Source organism: Acanthisitta chloris, unplaced genomic scaffold (genome assembly GCF_000695815.1).
Source record: "Acanthisitta chloris isolate BGI_N310 unplaced genomic scaffold, ASM69581v1 scaffold7638, whole genome shotgun sequence".
Taxonomy (NCBI): Eukaryota; Metazoa; Chordata; class Aves; order Passeriformes; family Acanthisittidae; genus Acanthisitta; species Acanthisitta chloris.
Window position 1 is genome coordinate 17,978 of NW_008688629.1, and position 23,044 is coordinate 41,021.

At 36.7% G+C, this 23,044-nt stretch overlaps 1 protein-coding gene across 1 annotated transcript in view; it reads right to left on the reverse strand.

Annotated features, from left to right (window-relative positions):
• Positions 1-564: 564 nt before the first annotated feature.
• Positions 565-23,044, reverse strand: part of LOC103808321 (centlein-like) — a gene marked incomplete at both ends in the record, with an annotated part of 27,706 nt that continues 5,226 nt past the window's right edge. The window contains 3 exons of the mRNA XM_009081100.1: positions 565-756; positions 11,708-11,870; positions 20,509-20,642. Of these exons, the coding sequence (XP_009079348.1) occupies positions 565-756; positions 11,708-11,870; positions 20,509-20,642 (489 nt within the window). The remainder of the gene's footprint in view (positions 757-11,707; positions 11,871-20,508; positions 20,643-23,044) is intronic.

Below are 23,044 nucleotides of genomic sequence, written 5' to 3' on the forward strand. Positions count from 1 at the left end.
AATGTCAGGGGTTTATATGTAAGACCTGGCACATTTGTAAAGTTGGAGGCCTGCTAGTGAGAGGGATGTAATTCTTTTAATAGATCCAAAAGACACACTAAAGATTACGAACTTTTAAACAATATTTCTCCCAATCATAAAACATTCTTTAGATCTATGGTCTCAAGTTTAGCTGCATGGTCAGGAACAATGAAACAAATTAGAAACAATGGATTTTCACAGAGGGAATTCTGAAACTTCATAATTTGTTTGTGTGAATTTGTTTTCAGGAACAACACCACTTTTATTTTTATTTTTGGTATCTTTATTAAATAATATAAATAAGAGTCTTGTTCACTAGTGACACCATTACTCAGGTTGCTTTTTTCACATGACAAATTTAATTGTGGAGTACCTTTGATTAACAACAGCAGCAATAGTTACTCTACTGCAGTAGCATAGTTAAGTTGGATTATTTTTTAAAACAACAACAAATAAATCCCTGCAATATCCTTTAAAGCTGTCTGGCACAGAAGCTTAGTTTAAAAGAAGCAGCAACTTTTATTATTCTAGAAAATTACTCACCTGTAATTGATATTTTGAAGAATTCTGATGCACTGCATTCAAAGCATTATGTGCCTCTTGAAGTTGCTCTTGCAACTGACAAATTTTTTCATCTTTTCCAAGTAACTGATCCTGAAGAGAGGCACAGCTTCGCCGCAGTTCAATTTCACTTGTTTTAACAGTTTCAAAACATGAATTCAACTCATTATAAAGCTATGAGAGGGGAGAAGAGAAATAACAGGATTTAAAGTAAATTCAATGCAGATAACCGTATCAGTACAGAAAGTATCATTTAAGGAACCTATCCACCAAGATGACTCTCTTCTTTACATTTTAACAATTTGTTCACACTTCTTGATCTCCTGCCTCCTGTCATGTTCTATACATTTGAAAACATTGATTGCAACAATCCCAGAAAAACACAACTTACAGTAAAATATTATCAGTTTCGGTTGCTTCTTTATGGAATTCATGAATAGAAATGGCCATCTAAAAATCAGGATTGATTTCACTTCTTGAACAGTTTATATAAAATACAGAAAACAGGAAAGGAACAGATAATCCTGTATTGAAAATAGGCAAAAAATTGACACGGCCTGGGAGTTAAGTTAAAGGAGCAAGAACAAATTCCATCCCTGTCTTTTATAGAATCGTTGGATTTTTTTTGAAGTAACAATTTATAGAGATAGCTTGGATAGAAATACAGTAAATCCACTAATGCCTACTGCATCTTGTATGAAGTGTAACATAGTTGTTTAAATAATTTTTCTGTGGGAATTTTTTTTGACATTAACTATAAAACCCAGAGCTGGGAGACCTGAACTTGCCAGACGTTAACTGGGAACGCCATTCAGCTGACATCGACAGGTCATGAAAACTCCTAAAACATCTAGATGACAACTTTATGATGCCGGTATTAAGGGAGCCAAATAAGAATGATGCTCTTATGGATCTGTTGCTTGTTAACAGAGAGCCTTGTGAGTGAAGCAGCAATCAGCGGCCGACTTGGCCATAAGGACCAACCAACCAAGGTTAACGTCTCCAGTGACGGAAGGAAAACTGCCAGTAAAACTACAATTTCAACCCTGGACACAAGGAGAACAGACTTTGGGCTACTCAGGGAACTGGAGGGTAAGGTCCCCTGGGAAAACAATTTTGCAGGTGCCAGGGTCCATCAGTGCTGGTCACTTTTTAAGCAACACCTCTGAAGGGCACAGGAACAGGCAATTCCTAAATGCTGGATATCCCACAGAAAATGCAGAAGTTCAGCCTGGCTGACTAGGAATCTTTTGGATGTGAGACATAAAAAGGTGGTGTACACTCAGTGGAAGCAAGGTCAGGTGACATGGGAGGCATACAGAGATGCAGCTTTCCACTGCAGGTAGAAAATTCGTGTGACCAAAGCTCAATTGGAGCTGAAGCTGGCCAGAACTGTGAGGGAACAATGAAAAGAATTTCTTTAAGTACATAAATAGAAAAAGGCAGAGTAGAAATAATATCAGCCCATTACAGGATGAGGATGGCCACCTCACAAACAGGGACGTAAACAAGGCAAAGATGTTTAATGCCTTCTTTGTTTCTGTCTTCAACAGTGATGTCAGGCCAAGGGCCCACCCTCTTGATAAAGAAATGCTTCCTAATGCCAAACCCGAACCTCCCCATGTTCGCTTATCCACTCTTTACCTTCTTGATTAGTAAACAAAATCACCCAGGTTTTAGAGAGACTTTGCTCAGTATAATATGCATTGTAAAAAGAGCTTTGAAATTGTTTCAATGTCAATCTTACCATTGCAGCCTGCAGCATTCTCATTACACAAAATTCCAGCAAAATAAAACCTTGGACCCATTTGTAATAAATTAATGAACAAACTTTGATGTTACATTTGTAGCTTGATTATTTTTTTTGGTAGTAAAGTAGGGATAGGAAATCTGCCTCATCATTTTACTTGAGTTTTGGGACTCTGTAGTTCAATGGAAATTAGGTACAAAAGATGTAACAAAATAAGGCTCAAATCCTTCTTCAATTTATCAAAAGACAGAAAACAAAGACAAAATTTTAAATTTCATCTATGCTGTGACCTGTTCATAGGCTCAGTCTGCAAATTTACTCATTGCCTTGTAGACCCTTTCTTTCCCAATGTGCAGTGAACGAGGGCAGCTAAATCCAAAGCCATGGCTCTGAGCAGATTCCATTTTTGTTAAGCAAAAGAAATACAAATATGCAGTGATGGATGTTGTACTTTAGAGGTCCCATACCGTCCTGCTCTAGTCTGCAGTGGTGTGACTTCACCTTCACTACTGTGTGGAGTTTTGGGCACAACAATGTAAGAAAGATATAAAGCTATTAGAGATCATCCAAAGGGAGGCAATGAAGATGGTGAAGGGCCTTGAGGGAAAGCCATATGAGTAGTGGCTGAGGTCACTTGTCTGTTCAGACAGGATGAGACTGAGGGGAGACCTCATCACTTCCTCACAAGAAGGGCAGGCACTGACCTCTTCTCTCTGACAACCAGTGACAGAACTTGAGGGAATGGCCTGAAGCTGCGTCAGGGGAGATTTAGGTTAGATACTAGAAAATGGTTCTTCACTCAGATGGTTGGGCCCTGGAATAGGCTGCCCAGGGAAGCTGTCACAGTAGCAAGCCTGACAGAGGTCAAGAAGCATTTGGACAATGCTCCCAGGCATGTCCTGTGCAGGGCCAGGAGTTGGACTAGATGATCCTCAAGGGTCTCTTCCAACTCTGATTCTGTGATTCCAATTCTGTGATTATATTAGAAGTTCTTATCCCTGGCTGTTGTTCAGCTGTTCTTGCTGAAACCAGAATATTGTAAATATATTTCACAATTGTTTTAAAAGAGACTCTGTAGCAAAAAGAATTTCTAGAACTAAAACTAACAGTGCATGCCAACTAAGAAAAACAAGTTCTCTTATTCTAGGAAAATAAGTTAATAACTACCTCATCCCTCCATTTTTACTCTTTTTTTAAAACATAAATATCTGAACACTGTTTAAAATAAAATCAGATCATTAAAAAAGTTTAAAAAATAAACCTGCAGTTGAATGAACCACAGTAAGGATTCTGAAAGAAATACATGAGCTTTACTACCTAAGCATAGATAACTCTCTAAATTTCAGTCCTTCATTCCTTTCATTGTCCTATTTTCTCAAAATACACAACATTCCCTCTGACTACTCTGTCATAAAATGACCCATAGAAGGCACGTATATACACCTGCAGGTGACAGTTTTCTTTGGAATAAACCAATGAAATATGAAAATCAGTATTTCTAAATATATCAATAATGTTTAGAAGTACAAGCTATTGACACAGGTCATTTTACATGTAAAAGCACTATTTTACTCTTCATTTTACTCTGTGTTGTCAACTTTATTTAAATTACATAATTTTTTCTTCCTTTCATCTGCTTACAACACTTAGAAGTTAAAGACTTTGAAAGATGATCATAACTTTTAGACTGGGAAACTATCTAACATTTTGCAAGAAATTTTGAAACAATAATCTCCCTTCCTTTCCTCCTTCCTATCATTTTCTAGTCCCATGGGCTCTCAAAATCCACTTAAGACAAAGTAAATTACTTCTTGCCTATTTCAAGGCAGATCAGAGATCATGTCTCTCAGGCAAAATAAATTCAAAGTCCAGACAGATTGATATTTCAAATGACTCCAAGTCATTAAACATTTGCATTGAAATTTCTGTGCCTACTGAAACTTTCTTTTATATTTAGGAATGCTTACATCATGCCTAGAAATGTAAGTTCAAGATTAGCCAATTTCATATGGAAATCAGTAAGTATCTCACAGGAAAATAAACAGTTCATTTATCAAAAACATGCATTTTTAGATAATGTCCTTCCAAATGAATGGCACATCAAGACACAGTTACTTCCAGCTATAACTATATAAGCTCATTAGCTAGATCATACTGGTATGACAATTTGCTGGTTTTATGACTAGCAGTACTTAAGTGGTTGTAATTATAGTATCTGAAAGGTAGCATCCTAGTAAGATGAATGGAGAACATCAAAAATATGATGCTTTTTCCTAGTTGGCAGCCACATCCCCTAACGAAGCTAATGGGTATTTCTGGTAGTCAGCATTTGTCAGGACATGACAAATAGCATGTCTTTTGACTTGCATAAACTTTTCCAACCTTCCCTGCTTTGAAAACAGCACTAACAAAATACATATATTTCAAATACAAAACTAGCTAAAAGCTACATTTAAAAAATCACATTCACACCACTCACTTTTTTACACTATGGTTTATAGATTTTTTTAAAACAACACCAGTGTACAATTTAATAGGATTCAGATTTATTTTCTTAAGGGAATTTAACACCAGGCAATTTGAAACTTAAAATTATCTGTAAGAAAAGAAATAGTTTCATCTCTTATCCACAGATAACTGGAATACTTTCCAGATTTCCATTGGGCTACCCATCTTTTCCTGTTTTGTGGATTAAATAAATGCTTAATGTTTATATTGGATTATTGGGGGTTTACTGCTCATTTCTGACCTGTTTTAGAAGTGGCAACTCATTTAATCACACTGCAGTAAGCACGCTGAAAAATAAACAGAACTGCAGAGCACAGTGAAACAGGTATACCATTAATAAAGATACAGAAAGTCAGGCGTAAAATGGAGATCAGAGGACTAGAGGTGAATCACCGCACAGAATATCCAAAAGAAAGACAAAAATATTGTGAATTATTTATTTCAGAACAAGCAAGCTTCGCAGAAAAAAATGGATGGAATCTTGACTGCATGTGAGTGGCTATACCTTACATGAATATGTATAGACATGAGATTTACCCAGGAAACGTTTTAATCCCCACGAAGAGATATAGTTGGAAAAATACCCAAAGCATCAGCAAGCAACACAATACTGCTCTGCAAAAATTGCTGCACTGACTGTACTTTGAGAATCTCCTTCTATCCTGTTAGACCTGTCCTTTCTCTGTCAGGCAGCATAGATTGTTACAGGTGAAGGTTCTTAAAAAGAAATAAGAAAAGATTAAAAGTATCTGAAATCAGTACACTGAAATAAGTTTAGTCTCTATGATAGCAGAACATTATTTATCAGTCAGGAAGGCTCAGTAACTTAAGTGAACTACAAAAAATAAAGTATCCCATATTTCTCAGCTAGCCTAACAATTTCCTATATTGATTTACTGGATTTCACCAGAAAACATCTCTTATGGTAAATCTTTGTAGAGTCACTTAAAACAGAATACATAATATCATCAAGTAACCTTAACATGCCAAAAAAAAGCCAGGGATTCTGTGCTGGTTTGAGCTGAAGTAGAGTTAACTTTCTTCACAGAGGCTAATATGGGGCTATGTTTGGGTTTTGTGCAGAACACAGAGTTGATAATGCAGAGATGTTTTTGTTCTTGCTGAGCAGAGCTTACACAGAGTCAAGGCCTTTGCTGCTTCTCATACTGCCACGCTGGCAAAGACGTTGAGGGTGCATGGGAGACTGGGAGGAGAGGAGACACTGCTCGTGTGCAGCTTTTACTTCCTCTATTAAACTGCCTTTATCTCAACCCATGAGTTTTTGTAGCTTTTACCCTTCTGATTCTCTCCCCCATCCCGTTGGTGGGGGAGTGAGTGAGTGGCTGCGTGGCTCTTGGCTGCTGCCTGGAGTTAAACCACGACATATTCCAAAACCAGAAGATGGAACTCTGACTCCTGCTCATGCTCGTGTGCAGCTTTTACTTCCTCTATTAAACTGCCTTTATCTCAACCCATGAGTTTTTGTAGCTTTTACCCTTCTGATTCTCTCCCCCATCCCGTTGGTGGGGGAGTGAGTGAGTGGCTGCGTGGCTCTTGGCTGCTGCCTGGAGTTAAACCACGACATATTCCAAAACCAGAAGATGGAACTCTGACTCCTGCTCACATGTGATCGAAAACATTTAACAGCCTGATAATAATGGGATGAGGAAGTACTGACATACACTGAATGTGTGTGATGGCAAAATTAGGTCAGACCAAGGAAAGCTGAGGAATTCCAACTAAACTTAGTAAAACTAAATTATTAACCTAAGCTGTTTATTGTATGGTATGCTAGCCAGAACTGTAGTGGAACTGGAAAAAAAAATCCTGCAGCATAAAATTAATGACCAGTACTAACCAAATACTAGTTTGCAGGATTCATTTTAAAAGGTTTAGATGGTTCCTGTGCACTAAACGCCAGATACAGGTGGGACACATTTTTCAGTTCCAGAATACTTTCCAGTTCCATAATCCAGAAGGCATTTAGTTAATACTCCCATGAACTTTTCTATGATATCAACTAAAGCACAGACAGTGAGGCCATTTGGGAATTTCCTTCAAGATTTCTGGTGAGGAACTAACACTAAGCTAGATCCGTCTAATAAAATGCAACAGTAGCCAGTAATATGCCTTGGGTTTTAAACAAATATTCTCCTACATTAAATGTTTTATCTAAATGCTCACAGCCTAAAAAAAGTGTATTACAGAGACCTGAGTAAATAGAATCATAGAAACATATAATCATTAAGGTTGGAAAAGACCAAGATCAGCAAGTTCAACCTGCGACCAAAACTCATCATGTCAACTAAACCATAGCATTAAGTGCCACATCCAGTTATTAATAAATCCAAACATGCATTAATATTGAACATATAGTAATGACACAAATGAAAAAAAAAAAAGTCTAAATTAAGACACAATAAAACTTTTATGGATATTATTACAGCACCATTGCAGAAACCCGAGTTACAATCCATGCGGTTATGAGAACTTGAAAAGAACAAGGGCAGAAATCAGCTGGAGAAACCCTGAAGAGGCACTCCAGACAAACAGCATATAGCACATTCATGGCATTTAGTTTTATTTTATTTATAGATTATTCACTTTTTTTTCCCAAATACTTGAATATTCTTCAGATGTCAATCTACACTATTATGCACAGGAGGTACTGTGATGTAAGAATATCAGTACAGAGATTTCCAGCATGAAAATCATCACCTATGAGAGCACAATTTAAGATCACTGTAAGAGAAGCAGAGTCTACCCAGGATTTCTTCAGCTTTAACCTATGGGAGCATCTGATGCCAAAATCTACCTGCAAGGATGTGACTCACTGCAGTGGTGTTTGGTATACGAGAAAGACTAACCCAAATAACACACTTCCCAATGATAGAAAACAGTATCTGAACTGGAACCAAAGTGTCAGAATCCGTTAAAGATCTGAGTTCCTCACAAGTGAGTTTCACTTACTACTGATGTAGGCTTCAGCATATTTGACTGGAAAATTAGTTTCTCTCCTGTCTTATCGTGTGTGAAAGAACTTAGGCTTTTCATTCCAATTTGAGGGAGAACTTGTGTTGTTACCACAATTTACACAACTATATGGGTTTAGTTTTTATTTTGTGAACTTAAAGCTGCTTTCATAGAAATAAACACATGTATATATTTTAAACTATGCTTAAAGGCTGTTGCAGTTACAAAAAATACTGGAAGTGGTAAAATTTAACCTCAGTATGGTAAACACAGTAACTTGATGATCAGATTACAATTTCTCAGACATGGAGAAAAGCAAACTATCTCTACACACTGGCACCATGAGAAGGACAAGCAAAGGCAACTGCAGGCACAATATTAACACCTGAAAGTGTATCTGTCACTATCCTATTTTTATCTGCTTGCTGGTGCAATCACAGTATTCTCTATTTCAGAGTAGAGTTCCAGGGTACAAATTATCATTTCCTATTTAATGACAAATAATGGTATATCCACTCCACTAAAAGGGCCTTCACTATAAGATGTTTTATCAGTATGATCAACATGGATCCTAAAGGCCACATCAGATCAAGTGAAAGCACTGCATTATAAAAACAAAGGCCTTAAATTGTAAATTTCAGAAAACTGTGATAAGCTGGCTAAGGACTTCAGAATCTCTTCTTGTCTTATTATCCTTAGTATTGATTGACGCCTCTCCACCTTGAAATTGTTGGTGAGGACAAATCTATTGAGTCTCATTAAATCCAGCGCAGGAATGAAGTCTCCAGAGCATTTGGGACCACTGAAACAGACGCTAAACATTTTATAGAAATATTCTCTATCCTTGAGAATGTGAACTACAGCTGCAATATGAAATAGGTGTCAATTTGTTTCCATAAAATCTCTAATGTAAAGAAGCTATTGTAGAACACAGGACTCCTAAAATTTGTACTTACAAGGGAAAAAAAAAGAAGAGATAGTAGCATGCCAACACAACTTGGTAAAACAGACTACAGATCTTCACATGCTGCTCACTACAGCTACACTTGGAAGAGAATTTGTGGTCCTCAACTGATTTACACACAACTCAGTGTAAGTTTATGATCTTGGTCAGATTTATCAGAAAAGTTTTTTCATTCATCAGTCTACTGTTTTATACTACACATTAACATCAGCACAAAGTTCTGTACTTCCTAAATGGTAGACTGTTAACATGAACTTGGAATATGTGAGCCAACCACACTGCCTGAGCTATAGCATATACTGCCTATCTGACCACTAACAGAGAGGTCATTGATCTTGCTGTAAGGGACAATATATCATAGGATGTACATGCTGATAGGCTCGATGCCATTTGAAGCAGTAGTAAAATATTCCTTTGTGACTATGTTTATGGAAGAGCTGACACATTCTTATCTAGCTGTTGCAGCCTGCATATTAATGCAGGGAAGACAAACAGAAAACACGTTTGTCTGCAATAGTTTGCCTTTCTCATTCAAGGGGAAAAATAGACATTTGTATTATTTCTACAGATGCTGAGTTTTCCAAAGACCTGCTGTGATTTCAGTAGGACTTCATAGCTTGTGTTCCAAAAAATGCATATTAGTTTGAAGAAATGACAGTTGTGCATTTTATACGGTTCTTCTGATCAGAAATACAGAACAAGATTGCCATGAGAAAGGAACACCTTTTCCCTTCCGAAGTTCTCTCAAGTCAATTTGCCACAAACATTGCTAGCTCTATTCCACTATGACTTAGGGAACTTCTTTTATTCCTTCTTTTACATTTATTCTTCTTTTTACATATTTTTTATTTTAAAAACCCCAAACCACCTTTTCTTTTTTTTCCCAAGTGCATTAGATATTTTACAAATAGGCAATTAAGCAGTTCCACATAGCAATGTTTTAGAATATCTGAATTGGCTTTTGCTGGTTTGAGACAAACTTTGACCCTCCATGTTGAAAAAATATTTAATTCAACACCTCCAAAATAGTAAATTTTAGGGTCGTCTATGGAGGGGAAGCATTTAGTATCTATCAAAAATTAGGGCATATCTTCAAAGCCACAGTATTTTTGTTCTTGTAGCATGATCAGATAAGCAGAAGCTTTAAGTCCTGCTACGACAGACCAAGAACTGTGAACCATCTTTCCAAAGCAATCCTGAGTATTGAGCCAAGCCCAGAGAAGAAGTGGCTAAATATAGCTATATATTTAGCTATAAATATATAAATAAGTACACCTATCAGTTTTACACATTACTTACATAACTTATAATAGCAAAATTATTTTTCATGGGACAGGGACACATTACTTACATAACTTATAATAGCAAAATTATTTTTCATGGGACAGGGACTTTTTTCCAAACTGAAGAAATACTGGCGAAAACACAACTATGCAAGGTAAAGTGACCTTTATAAAGAGTTCACCATTCCTTAAAACAGTCTCATGAAAAAACAGTTTTATTTCCTTTCATTTGTTGTAGAACTAGTCTGGAAGAATATGGTCTTACAAACATCAGTGATGACAACTTCACTTGTGCCTCTTTGTGACTCAAAGGATCCATTTAACACCTTCAGAAGCATTGACTGAAGAATGAAAAACGAAAAAAACAGGAACTCCTGATACCTACATTCTCTTTTTTTTTCATTCCGTAATTTACTTTGTCTTGCACCAGACAGGAAAACTCCCCCTGCTCTGCACATGTTCTGAGCAACCTTGATGGAAGACAACCTGTAGTTTGACTGGGCTGCTACTGTAATATATAAAAGACAATGTCTTTCATCACTGCAGACAATAATATAATAAACTGTAGGGTTTTGTAGGGTAGTTTTCTTAGTCTCCTCCATACAGTAGTTCCTTATGCTGGTATTACACAGAATTTATACTTACCTTGGCAGATTCTGAATCACATGGTACAGAGTTATGTGCACAGTAATGTGCTGGGCAGTATGAGCTACTAAATGCTAAACAAACACATATTTAGAAACCCAGTACTGACTCTGGCTTGACTTAGGCCTGGCTTCACAATTTTATCACAAACTGCACAATCTAAGTAAGATGACGAAGGCAAACACCTCTTTGGGAAAAAGCACTGGCAGTACACAATTTGAGAATGTAGTTCCAAGACAGCAGAAGGTGTGTGAAAGATGTATATACAATCTCTTCCTTGTCTTCTTCCTTCTCAGTGTTTGTAAAAAGGAATCAAATTTATCCTATATTTCTTACAGACTGAAAAACACATCCATGTAATTCGGTGACGTAAAAGAAGAAGCTTTGAGTAGTGCACATATGACACCTCTTCAGGGTTAGCATTCCTCCTGACATTCAGCTAAAATATGAATCTGTTACGTAAATATAAAAATAGTCTCAACATTTTCAACTAATCAACCATTTAAAAAGATATTATAGTAACAATTTTTCCAGATAAATTTGAATAGAGCAGGTTTTTCAATCTTAAACCACTAAAATTGTTTGTGATTCACACAAATATATTCTTTTACAAGTAAAAGGAATTTCTTCTCCTAAATTATGAAAAACAATTTGGAGGTTTTACTTATTAAAAGCTCCTCTCCTCCAGGAAAGAAGAAAAACATAGATAACACAAGATTACATAAAGAAATTTATATACTTGGCAATTCCCTCCTATTTTTGTTCAGCTGCAACAAAACCTTAATTTTTAAGGCTCATCAACTCAGTGTATGCAAAGGGCATACATGCTGGGATGTAATTAGGCCAATAAACTCTGCCACTCTGTCAACCATATTTTGGCACAATAAAAATCCAGAGATCTAAAGGATGCAATGCCACAAAATGCTTTGATTACTCTGTCTATTGATACTGTACAGGTGTATATTAAAATGAACTCTGTGATCATAAAGCAGAATGACATACTTTTTGATATGATGTTGTTTCAGCTGTGTGAGCATCTTCTTGGTCTTTCAGTACTTTTTGTGTATCAGCATTGAGAGCCTGAAGCTGCTTTATCAGCTCAGCCTGCTGTGCTGTATGTCGAATGTTTTGTCTATAAAGATTCTGCAGATCCTGTAACTCCTTCCTGTGCAAAACAGGCAATAGAGAGAAATTAAGAAAATGAACGACAACTTTAAAAAAATTGTATTCAAATAATTTTATTGTAGATAATGAGCTTCCTATTTTCATTTATTTTTCTGTCAATTCCCTTATAAACACTGGAAGATACATATAAAATATTTATCACATACTTTTGAGAAATATCTACAAAACAGTTAGGTTTCAAAATGGAATGCCTTTCAATTTCCCTCTAATGCTTTAACTGCTCTAAAATAAATGGATTTTCACTACTGCATCATTTTCTAATCAATATTCAGTTAACTCTTTAGCAGTAAGTCTCAAAAAGAAAAATATTTAGAACACATCGACCATAACATGTCTAAATTTTTTTAAACAAGAACTATCAGGAAAAGATACAAGTTTTTCTTAACTTGTATGTATGAAGCAAGTCTCTTTTCTGAAACACATCCACTCCCTAAACAAACAACGTATGTTTGCTAATAAATTACTTTTTGTCTGCAGGTACTGCTTACTGCAACAATCATAGGCAAAGTAAGCAAAAGCTTTGGTGTGCATTATACAATGTAATAAAAGTTCTATAAAGACTATATAAGGAATAATGTTAGAATGCAACCACAGAACAGATCTAGGATAATCAGCCTGCCTCATAATTTTACTGTATTGCTGATGGACTTTCTAAATTAAGGCAGAATGAAGATCAGCAACTCTTACTTATTAAAAACTTGGATTTTTTTCTGCCACATAGGTTAAAAATTCAGATCACTCTATTAATCCCTATCCATATATTTTCTGCTTGATTCCCTTTCAAACTCACAAGTCCATTCCACACTAGCATTACATACAGATAGCAAAATATACATTCAGCACTCCAACTAATTTTCTTCCTTACTTCCTCAAAGAATTCTGTCCATAACCTCCAACACATATGCAACATCTCTGTGCCTAGAGTTATCATTAACAAAAGGAGTTATCACTGCATTTTTACAATACTGCTAGAGATGTCCAAAGATTAGTATATAAAAGCTAAGCAGCTATAGCAACTTCATTGTGTCTCCCTGAAGAAACTCAGAATGACAAGGAAACAATTTTAAGAGAACTTTCCAAAAAACATCTCTTAAGACCTTTGCCACTATTTAATATATGATGGTTATTCAATAAGGACACATTTGAATAATTATATAAGAATTTACATTCATTTTGTTAAAAAGCACTGTTTAAAAAAGCCTGTTAACATATCAATAGAGGATTAACACTTAAGGACATGCTTACTTAACATTATTTACACCGCACTGTTCGTAAAGCACGGCAAAGTAGCTCCCCAAAATGAACAAGAGCAGAGGTGCACTGCGGACTAGTGATGTAAGAAAACTAAAGTACAACTGTAGTGTGTACTTCATGTGTATGAATTTAGTTCTGTTCAGAAGCAGAGCAGCAGAAATAAGGATGCAGTGATATATTTGCACTTTCTGACAGCTGTTTAACAGCCTTCCAAACGATCACTTCTTTCATTTCTGACTGTGAGTATATAGTAGAAAATAATTCACCTTTTCACTGCAGTTAAAACACAGATTGCATGAATTTTGCACAGGTTCTCCAATCAGATCTTCATTTTGTTGTGGAAGGGAAAATAAAGGGATAACATGGAATGCTCAGATGTTGCTGTAAATACTGTCAGTAACTGTTGCCAAGACCACTCTGCTATATTGCTGCTCTTTAATTTGTATGCAAGCATCAATACAGTTATCTGTGTCTGTCACCTGAGGATGCACAGTATTATGTGTTCTCTAATGGTCTGCCCACAAAGTGTATTAAGGTCAATGGCAATCTTTTTTGTTGACTTTATCAGGCTTTGAGTCATATCCTAAAGAGGAGGGGATAAGGGGAACTTGCAGTCACACAGGAACTGTGTCACAATCAGAACACGTTAACGTTTGCTCATCTTAAATTCGTCTATGACACATTTTAAAAATCAAACTTTGTTTATTCATACACATACTTGCACTTTTTAACTCTTTTTGAGTAAAACGGTATACAAACCAAATCAGCTGGAATCTGAAAAATTCTTGAGACACAGAAATACAAACCCACTGTCTTTAAGTTAGAGTAGCAATTTACAGCTGTTTTTATGCTCTCAAGTGAATGAGGAACTATTTTTACATTTTATGTCAATTGGGGAATATTCCTTCATGTCAGTTTTACAGAGGAAGAAGGAAATTAGACAGAGAGAAGGTGGGATAACTCACAGGACTGGAGTGCAGCCATGCATGGATGCAGGTACTTTAGGAAGGACCTGTGAAACTAGAGCAGTCAGACACACCTCACTCCCTTTGAAGGTGATGGACCATCTAAAGGATAAGATGATCACTGGGAGTGATACATAATGAATGTACAAATGGGAAACAATGCCTAACTGACCTGACAACATTCTCTGATAAAATTACTATCTCAGTGGTTAAGGGGTGAGCAGTGGTTGTTGCTCATTTTGATTATAGTATGGGTTTTGACACTGTCTCCCATAAAATGCTCATAGACAGATTGATGAGGTATAGGCTAGATAAATGAACAGTAATGTTCTCTTGAACCTGTTAGAACTACTGGGCTTAAGAGTTGCAGTCTGTGGCACAAAGCCCATTTGAAAGCCAGGCACTACTGGAGTATCCTAGGGGCTAACACTGGGGCCAACACTTCTCAACATCTTCATTAATGACCTGGACAATGACACAAGAGTGCACTTTGGCAAGTTTGCTGATAACACAAAACTAGGGGGTGGTGGTTGTTCAACACGTTCATTCAACAGACATTTATGCAACCACTGAGAGGGATCTTGACAGGAAGGACAAATGGCTTGATAGGGCCCTCATGAAGGTCAACAAAGACAAGTGCAAATTACTGTCCCTGGGGAGTAATAACCTTGTGCAAAAGCACCACTGGGGGGCTGACCAGCTGGAAAGCAGCTTATCAGAAAATGGCCTGGGAATCCTGGTGGACACCTATAGACCCTCAGCCAGCCATATGCCAAAGGCCAACGACATCCGGAGCAGCAGACAGAACTGTGTTGCCAGCAGGGAGAGGGAAATAATCTTTCCCCTCTGTTCAGAAGCCATAAGGCACATCTAGGTGCTTTGGCTGGTTCTGGGCTCCCCATTACCTGAAAAACATGGACATACTGGAGTGAGTCCAATGAAAGTCCACAAAGATGATGGAAGTATTGGAATATCTGCCACACATAGACAGGCTGGGAAAGCTGGGGCTACTTAGTCTAGAGAAGGGAAAGCTCAGGGATGTATTATCAACATGTATAAATACCTGATGGGAGTCTATACAGAAGAGGCAGACAGAGTCTTTTAAATGGTGTCCAGTGACAGGAAAAGAGGCAATGAACACAAATTATGAACAGACGAAATTACAACTAAACAAAATACAAATGTTTTTATCCTTTAAAAGTGGCCAAACACTGGAACAGGCTACCCAGAGAGCTTGCACAGTCCCCATTCTTGGACATACTCAAACTGGATTGACACAATACAGGGCAGCCTGTTGTAGCTGATACTGCTGGAGCAGAGGGCTGGACCTGCTGAAGCAGCAGGACTACAGAGTCTCCAGATGTCTGCCAGTCTCAGCCACTCAGTGATTGTGTGTGATTTGGTCAATAATTTGCTTGCAGTGTGCTGCAAGAGAGTATACACAATCAACCCCATGATAGTCAGAAAAACAGTTACAAGATAAAAATTAATTTCTGATCAAAATATTTATTAATATGCTTGCTACTCAAAGCAGCAAACTAGTAAACACTCTACAAGAGAGACACCTGCTTGTCAATACAGCAGGATAAGGATGTCAAGGCCTAAGAAAAATTACAGTCTCAGGTGAGCACATAACAGAAAAAATAACCAAAAATTGCAAACTGAATGCAAGAAATGAGGGCATGTAAAATATAAGTGCCTATATATACACATATATATGTATATAGGCATCTATGTATACATAAACAGATATTTAGAAATATATACATGTACATATATACATTACATGTCCATGTGTACATACAAGTAGGGTATATGTATACAGACACAAGAACATGTTGACAAAATGTTTTGATATACTGTACATTCTAAACAGACATAAATTTAAGAAAAAATAGTCACCATCAGCAATGTAATTGAACATAATTTCAACATAATGGAAAAATCAATATTCTGTCAGCTAAGACCCAAACTGACACACCTATTATGTCTAATTTTCCCCATCAGCCCCACACTCCCCACAAACAAACACACCATGATACACTGAGAGCATTTAACTCCTTTTAACACTCAAGCCACCAAATAGTACTAAGAAATAAAATAAACACCTGTCTGTCCCTAATCTAATACCTCAAGGTGAATACAAGGGGAAATGAAGAAATTTACAGAAAATGACCCGCACTCTTCAAGCAACGAGAAAGGGCATACTATGAAAAACAGGTCAAAATAGAAAAGCATTACAATATTTTAACCACTATAGTAAGATTATTGTTACAGTAACCTTAGTAGATTTTGCTTTTAGCATTGCAAGGTTGATGCTACATGAAGATACTACAAACTAGACTGCAGTAAGACTCAAAGATTTGACACCTTGTCCTGCCAATAACAGTACTTAAGAGTCATTACAATTGTTTAGGGTAGAGACAGGTCTGGTGCTTACATCTGACAAGACTGTTTCCTTCTATTGTCAAAACATATTAAATAAAACCTTTATGTCCTGCACATATCAACAGTTTTAGAGCAAACTGTGGCTTCCTAGAGATGTAAATGAAATGACTAGCTACTGTCATTCCAGAAGCTCTGTAACTGTGTTGTAAATGAGTTAAACACACTCATCACTTCAGGCGATGTTTTCTTTGTTTCACCACCACAATTCAGTTGAGTACATGGGATTCTGAGTACCTCAACTATCACTGTTACAGGGGAATACAAGAGGGTTTGGGGTAATTCAGGAAACCTCTAGATTCCATTACCTGTAGTTTAGAAAAACAACACAGTGACAAGCCCTATGAATTATGGCTTCTCAGGGAAATGGCATGAAATGTTTTACAACACACAACAAAGAATAACCTGAAAATCCTGGAGTAGCAAAATAAGAGCTGAGTAAAAATCTGACTGCCTCATAATTTACTGCACAGAGGTTAACAGCAACTGCACTGTGGGGCGGTGGGTGGAGGGGACAGACAGCATGCAATGGAGGAAGCAATATTATTGCAACAAAAGTATCTGAAAAACCATCAGGGATAGATTTAGACAACATATTAATCAAAGGAATGGAGTCATGGCCTACACTTCCACTAAAACACAGGAGCAAGAAATTCTAATTCATTTTAGAACAGAACTTACTATGCTTGCAACAGTTTAATATTTCCTGGATACCTGTGACAGTTACGGTCCAGTCTCAGTGAGGAAAGCAAACTTCCCCAATTTGATGCCCAGAGTTCCATGAGAGTCCTGTGACAGTGAGACAGCTCAGACCACAAAGTTCTAGATCCTAGTATTCAGTGTAATTTTAAAACAAAAATTTGCAGAGATGTGTTGGAGTCAATCTTCAGAAACAAATGACAAAATTTAATGTTGAGAACATGAAAATGGAATGGCTACCAGGGACTCTAAATAAATCCAGAAAATCTGTACTGAATGCAAACATGAAAAATATAACCATGAAATGCATTTTACAGCTAATTCAAGAGATTGAAATTAAATCTAGTGAGGTCAAGACTGCTTTGCAAAAATGCAGATATTGGCTTCATGAAGACATTTGCTGTACAGGATGGAGCCTGTAACTACTGTCTGTTCACTGGCCTTAGAAAGTGTATCTTCCATACTTCAGAAGCATGTGACAGACCTTTATTGACATAAGGCAGTATTTCCAAAAGCACCTGTTATTCTGTTAGGCTGAAGTATTTCTTCAAACCTTTAGTACCTGCTAATTTGCAGAAGAAAACAGTTCTCTTGGAGCCTACAGACACTGTTACCCTTAAACTGAAAAAGCCTCTTGCTAACAGACTGACAGATATACAAAACAGAGCAAGTTGTGAATGCACAAGAACCAGAGCACCAGCCCAGAATGCTCATAGAACCCTGGAGACTTCCTTTTCCAATTGAGTTTAGCATCAACTGTAAAACATTCCGACAGTATTACCAAGGTGTCAGCAGAAGGTGTATTTTTCTGGGTCTGCCTGTACTGCACATAAAAGAAGACACTAAATGAAGGAAACTAGTTTCCTTCCTTTCTTCTTCCAGAGTTTGTTTCTAATAATTAACTGTGTTCCTGGTCTGTTCTCGAAAAATGGGAGGGAGGCCAGGGTAGGAAGGCAGCAGACAGAGACACAGAGCAGTGGAAAGAACACAGACATTTGCAAAACAGATCATCTTTTTTGACTCCAAAAGTTTGAAATTGATGATGGGAGACTGAAGATAACAAGAAGGATGGGGTATTTCCCACACTATTTGTCAAAGAATTTTCTGCCACCATCAAATGCAAACAGAGCACTTAATGTGCTACTTTGATAAGACTAAGTTTTAAACAAGAATTTAAAATAAAATCAGCTACAAAAAAAAAGGAAAAATTAAATGCTTTAATCATAAAACCAACACAGCTCTAAGATTCTGACCTAGGAAGATGAGAAGATGCAAAGACTTCATTTTCTCTTCAGATTTTTTCCTTTAATTATGGAATTGGTGCTTTAACTTGTGTAAGAGTTAGGCTTTTGTCTACACAGACTTGTATTATTTTGATTTTTTTTTTACTAAGAAACTACAGGAAAATAGTTTTATCTATGGACTAACACCTTGTGAAGATAAGGAGAAACTAGGGTATTATGAACCATAAAAAAATACAGACTATTTGAAATTCTTAGCATGCATTTCTAACTACTGAAACTGCTCCCTGAAACTGAATTTTATTTAAAAGAAGCCATTTAGCTTAAGCTTTCTTTTTTCATAATAGAAATGTCAACAAGAAACTTGTAGCTGAAGTTCATTAAGAAAGATTAGCAGTCAGCAGAAAGCAAACATTGAATTATAATGATACTGATCAAACATATACATACAGAACATCTCAAGTATAATTCACATACCAGTGCTATGGAAAAATTATATTATACAATATAAGTATCTAGGAAGGAAAAAACACAATTGCTTTGCCAACCTGTTTTCCATAAATTTAGAAGTTTGGTTATATGGAAAAACATACAGAAAAAGATTTCAAACACTTTAAAATAAGTACACTGTGCATCTCTTTATTACCTCAAGTTCAGACCTTATGTTCAAAAACGTCCTTATTTTATTTATATATTTAGATGAGTTGTCTAGAACAAACCCTAAGTAGTTGTTTTGCAGTGAGTAGCTAAGAATACATTTTGAGAAATTGGAAGTTCAATGATTTGGCCAACTCAGACTGCAATACAATAAACTGAAATTAGCAAGCAGCAGTTTTGAAAACCCTGATTACCTGACTTTAAAATGCCTTTTTTCTGCTGGCCCTAATCCTTTCACACTCTATATATTTCTGAGAATCATTTCAGGAGATAAAGTCTGTTAGTCCATTGCTTAATTTCACAAATTCTGTTGATTGCCTCTTTCAATACAACTTCCCAATAAACTGGCCTGTTTTTACTGACTTTTCAAAACACACTAGTATTTATTCCTTTTAAACATGAAAATAACAAGACATCATTTTTGTAAAGATTTCTACAAATACTAGGAGACAATTTAGATGTATCAGATGCATCGAAAAATCATGTTTCTAGGGTTTTTTTTCCCCCAAAAGATTTAGATACTGAGTCCCTATAAAAAGATTGTTTCTGCTTGGGAAGCAAAGAGAATTATCAATACCAGTGATTTCTACATCCCAACCACAGCTCTTCAGGCAAAACCACAGTTTGAAGGAATATTGAAGGGAGTATTATTCATCTAACATAGTAGTGCAACACTGTGTATGAATCTGAAAGTACGTGAAAAATGGACAACTTCCTGACAATCCACTTAAAGTTACCAATTGTCTTCTGGCATTACCTTCATTCTCAGGAACTCAGTAGTCTAGTCAACTCATACAATTCATTCTGTCCTTCATTTCTTTTACAAGACTCAAATAATGCAGCACTAATCTTACAGATTCAGTGTAAATAAATAGTGTGTGAGACCTAAGATAAAGCTTAAATCACTGAACTTTAAACTTTCCGCACAGGTCTACGTAGACTTTTGCTGACTTGTCAGATTTGACTCTTAATTAGAAAGTTAAACTTAGGCTTAAAGCTTTCCCAAGTTTAGGGCATTTAGCCCCTGCAATTAATGTTTATGTCACTACTCAGGTTGATATTTTGTTACTTGCAGTAGAGATTGGTAGTTCTCTGACCCAATGCTGATTACAGAAGTGTAATTTTTGAAGTCTATTCCTACTGAAAAACTGGTCAAATATACCAGGAGTCAAAATATATCAGACAGAGTCTACATAAACTGGTAGACTTCCAAAAGCCTCATATCTTGTGGAACAGAATGGTATTAAAATACAGAGTTGCACAAAAAATACCTCTAATGCAAGATACTTGGTAAATGGAATTACAGTCTTTCTGAGAAGATTCAGACTTAAAGGCAATGAAATCATGAAATACTTACTTAGTTCTGATCACATCACAATTCTTTTGGAAGACTTCTTCCTGTTTCACAGCTACCTGAGATGACAAGTTACTGCATCTACTGCTTAACTCTTTAATTTGTTCTCTTGCCTCTGCTACATTAGTTTCCAAATTCTGCAAAGAAAGCATATGACATGCATTAATGGATAAGAAATAGCTGAAATCTACTATATATGTCTACAGACATATGGATGTGCACATACACCCATGCATACATTTATTGTGGTCTGAGCAAATATATATATATGTGCATGTGTTCATGCATGAAAAATGTGAATTATCAGAAGAAAAAGGTGCATTTCAAATTTTAGGTGACCACCTATCATTTACTGTAAAAAGTTTTCCCTAACTTATTTACTGCATGTGGAATAAGAATCCCGAATCAAATCTTTCCAGAACAATATAAACCTTGTTTTCTGTGTAGAAACTCCTGACAAAAAGCAGTTATACCTTCATTGCTTTCAGTTCCCCAAAAATTCACAATATTGCACATATGAACTGAGAATCATGGATATAGATACATTTTTGAGACCGCTTGTTAAATCTGCTCTGATTTTGCACTGCTAATTCAGTGCAAGGAATAGTTTCCTCAGGAAAAGAAGTTTGCCTTTTACCATAAATCTTACTGTACAAGTTAGTCAGCAAACTGTGAAGGTGTTACCTGGGAAATAGAGCAGGTGTTATCTGGGAAATAAGAAAGCTTACTCAAGCAAGGCTTCAATCTCTACATAGACCTTGCCAGAGATCCCTGCAGGTTTAGCAGCTCAGAAGAGTACATCAGTCCTTAAGAAACTTTGTATGACTGTTCTCCCTAGAGCAAGAATGGAAATATAAACACTACAGCAATATCTAGAACAGAGTTTCAGAAGGTGGCAACAGCCTTAGACCTGCTTTGGTATTACACTACTCACAGATGCAATCACTTGTTCTCAGTTAGGCAAATATTCCAGGATTCATCAATAATTTAAAACAGAAATCTCCTAGTAGAATAGCATCCCTAATCTACTGCCAAGAGTACATTAGCCTTTCATTTACATACAGACTTGAAGAAATGCACATTTTTCACTTTCAGCAAAGATGCTGCAAATACTGAAGATATCAAAATGTTTTTATAACTGAAAAGGGAATAATTAATTGTCTCTCTTTAAAAATAGCATACAAATATCATATTGGTATTTAGATGTATCAGAAGTGTACTATAATCAGATTATTTGCATTTGGATGAGAATTATCATGTCCTGTTAATAACAGTAACATTTATGTGAGGAAATAGCAAAATCCAAGAGTGAATGATGTAGGAAAAGCATTTGTTTCTTGATACATCTCAGGCTATACACCCAGTGTACCCAACTAATGGCTTATTATTAAATCTCAGAGGCTAGGCAGAAAAACTTAATTTTTCCTTGGATAATGAAAGATTTCAAAATAATAAAAGATAGTTCACTCTATCAATGAAATATCAACAAAACACTGGAATTTTTAAAGTGTAATAAAGTATTTATAACCAGGAGACAAATAATCTTAAGGTTTCTCCTCAGTATCTTTTTTCCCACAGCTGCTAAAGGTTATCGAGTATGTGAATGAAAATTGTGATAGTTCACATTTCCTGTGAATAAATCCTACTTGCCTATCTTTGAGACCACACTACAGAGTTGCAGAGGTTTCTCACAGAAGAGATCAAAAAAAATCTAATCCTACTGCATGGAGGACCAGACATAAGCCTGTTCTGTCTCAAGCACTCTGACTGTGATGACAGGTAAGATGTGATCAGAGCAGAGGGTCCTGCAGAGGTGGGACAACATATTCTGCACCAACTTTCTGCTTCACCTGGAGACGCTTGCTCAGCACCCCCACCACCCCTGACTCATTTCCTGGAGGAAGCTCAAAGGGGCTGTGCATACGTGAATAGAATGGCACAAAAAATCTAGTTTACATAAGAGGCTGCACCAGGTCACTTATAAAACGGAACAGATTGGGCCCCCTTCCTCTCTCTTTTTTTTCCTCATTCTCTCTCTTTCCTCTCTTCGTCTTTCACGCTTTGCCACAGCTCTGGAACATTCACATGGCAGTACCAACGCGGCATCTAAGGACTGGTGACATACCAATGCTGTAAGTTCCCATCATTCATTGCAGGGTGCAACAAAAAGGATAGGTAACAAATTATTTCGTCATAAATACAACTTTAGAAGTTCTCTAATGACTGAATTTTAAAACAAAAAAAAACATCTTTCAGTGTTTCACCTCATTTGTAACATACATGACTTCAGATTGTGCTTTCAACTAAGAAATTAATCAGTTTGACCTTCTGGATTGGCTGGATGGGCCTTTTAAGGATCACCTAGTTCCAATCCCATTGCAATGGGCAGGGACACCTCCCACTGGACCAGGTTGCTCAGTGCTCCACCCAACCTCACCTTGAATATTTCCAGGGATAGGGCAGCCACAACTTCTCTGGGCAAGCTGTTCCAGTACCTCACCATCCTCACAGGAAAAACATTCTTCATAATATCGAACCT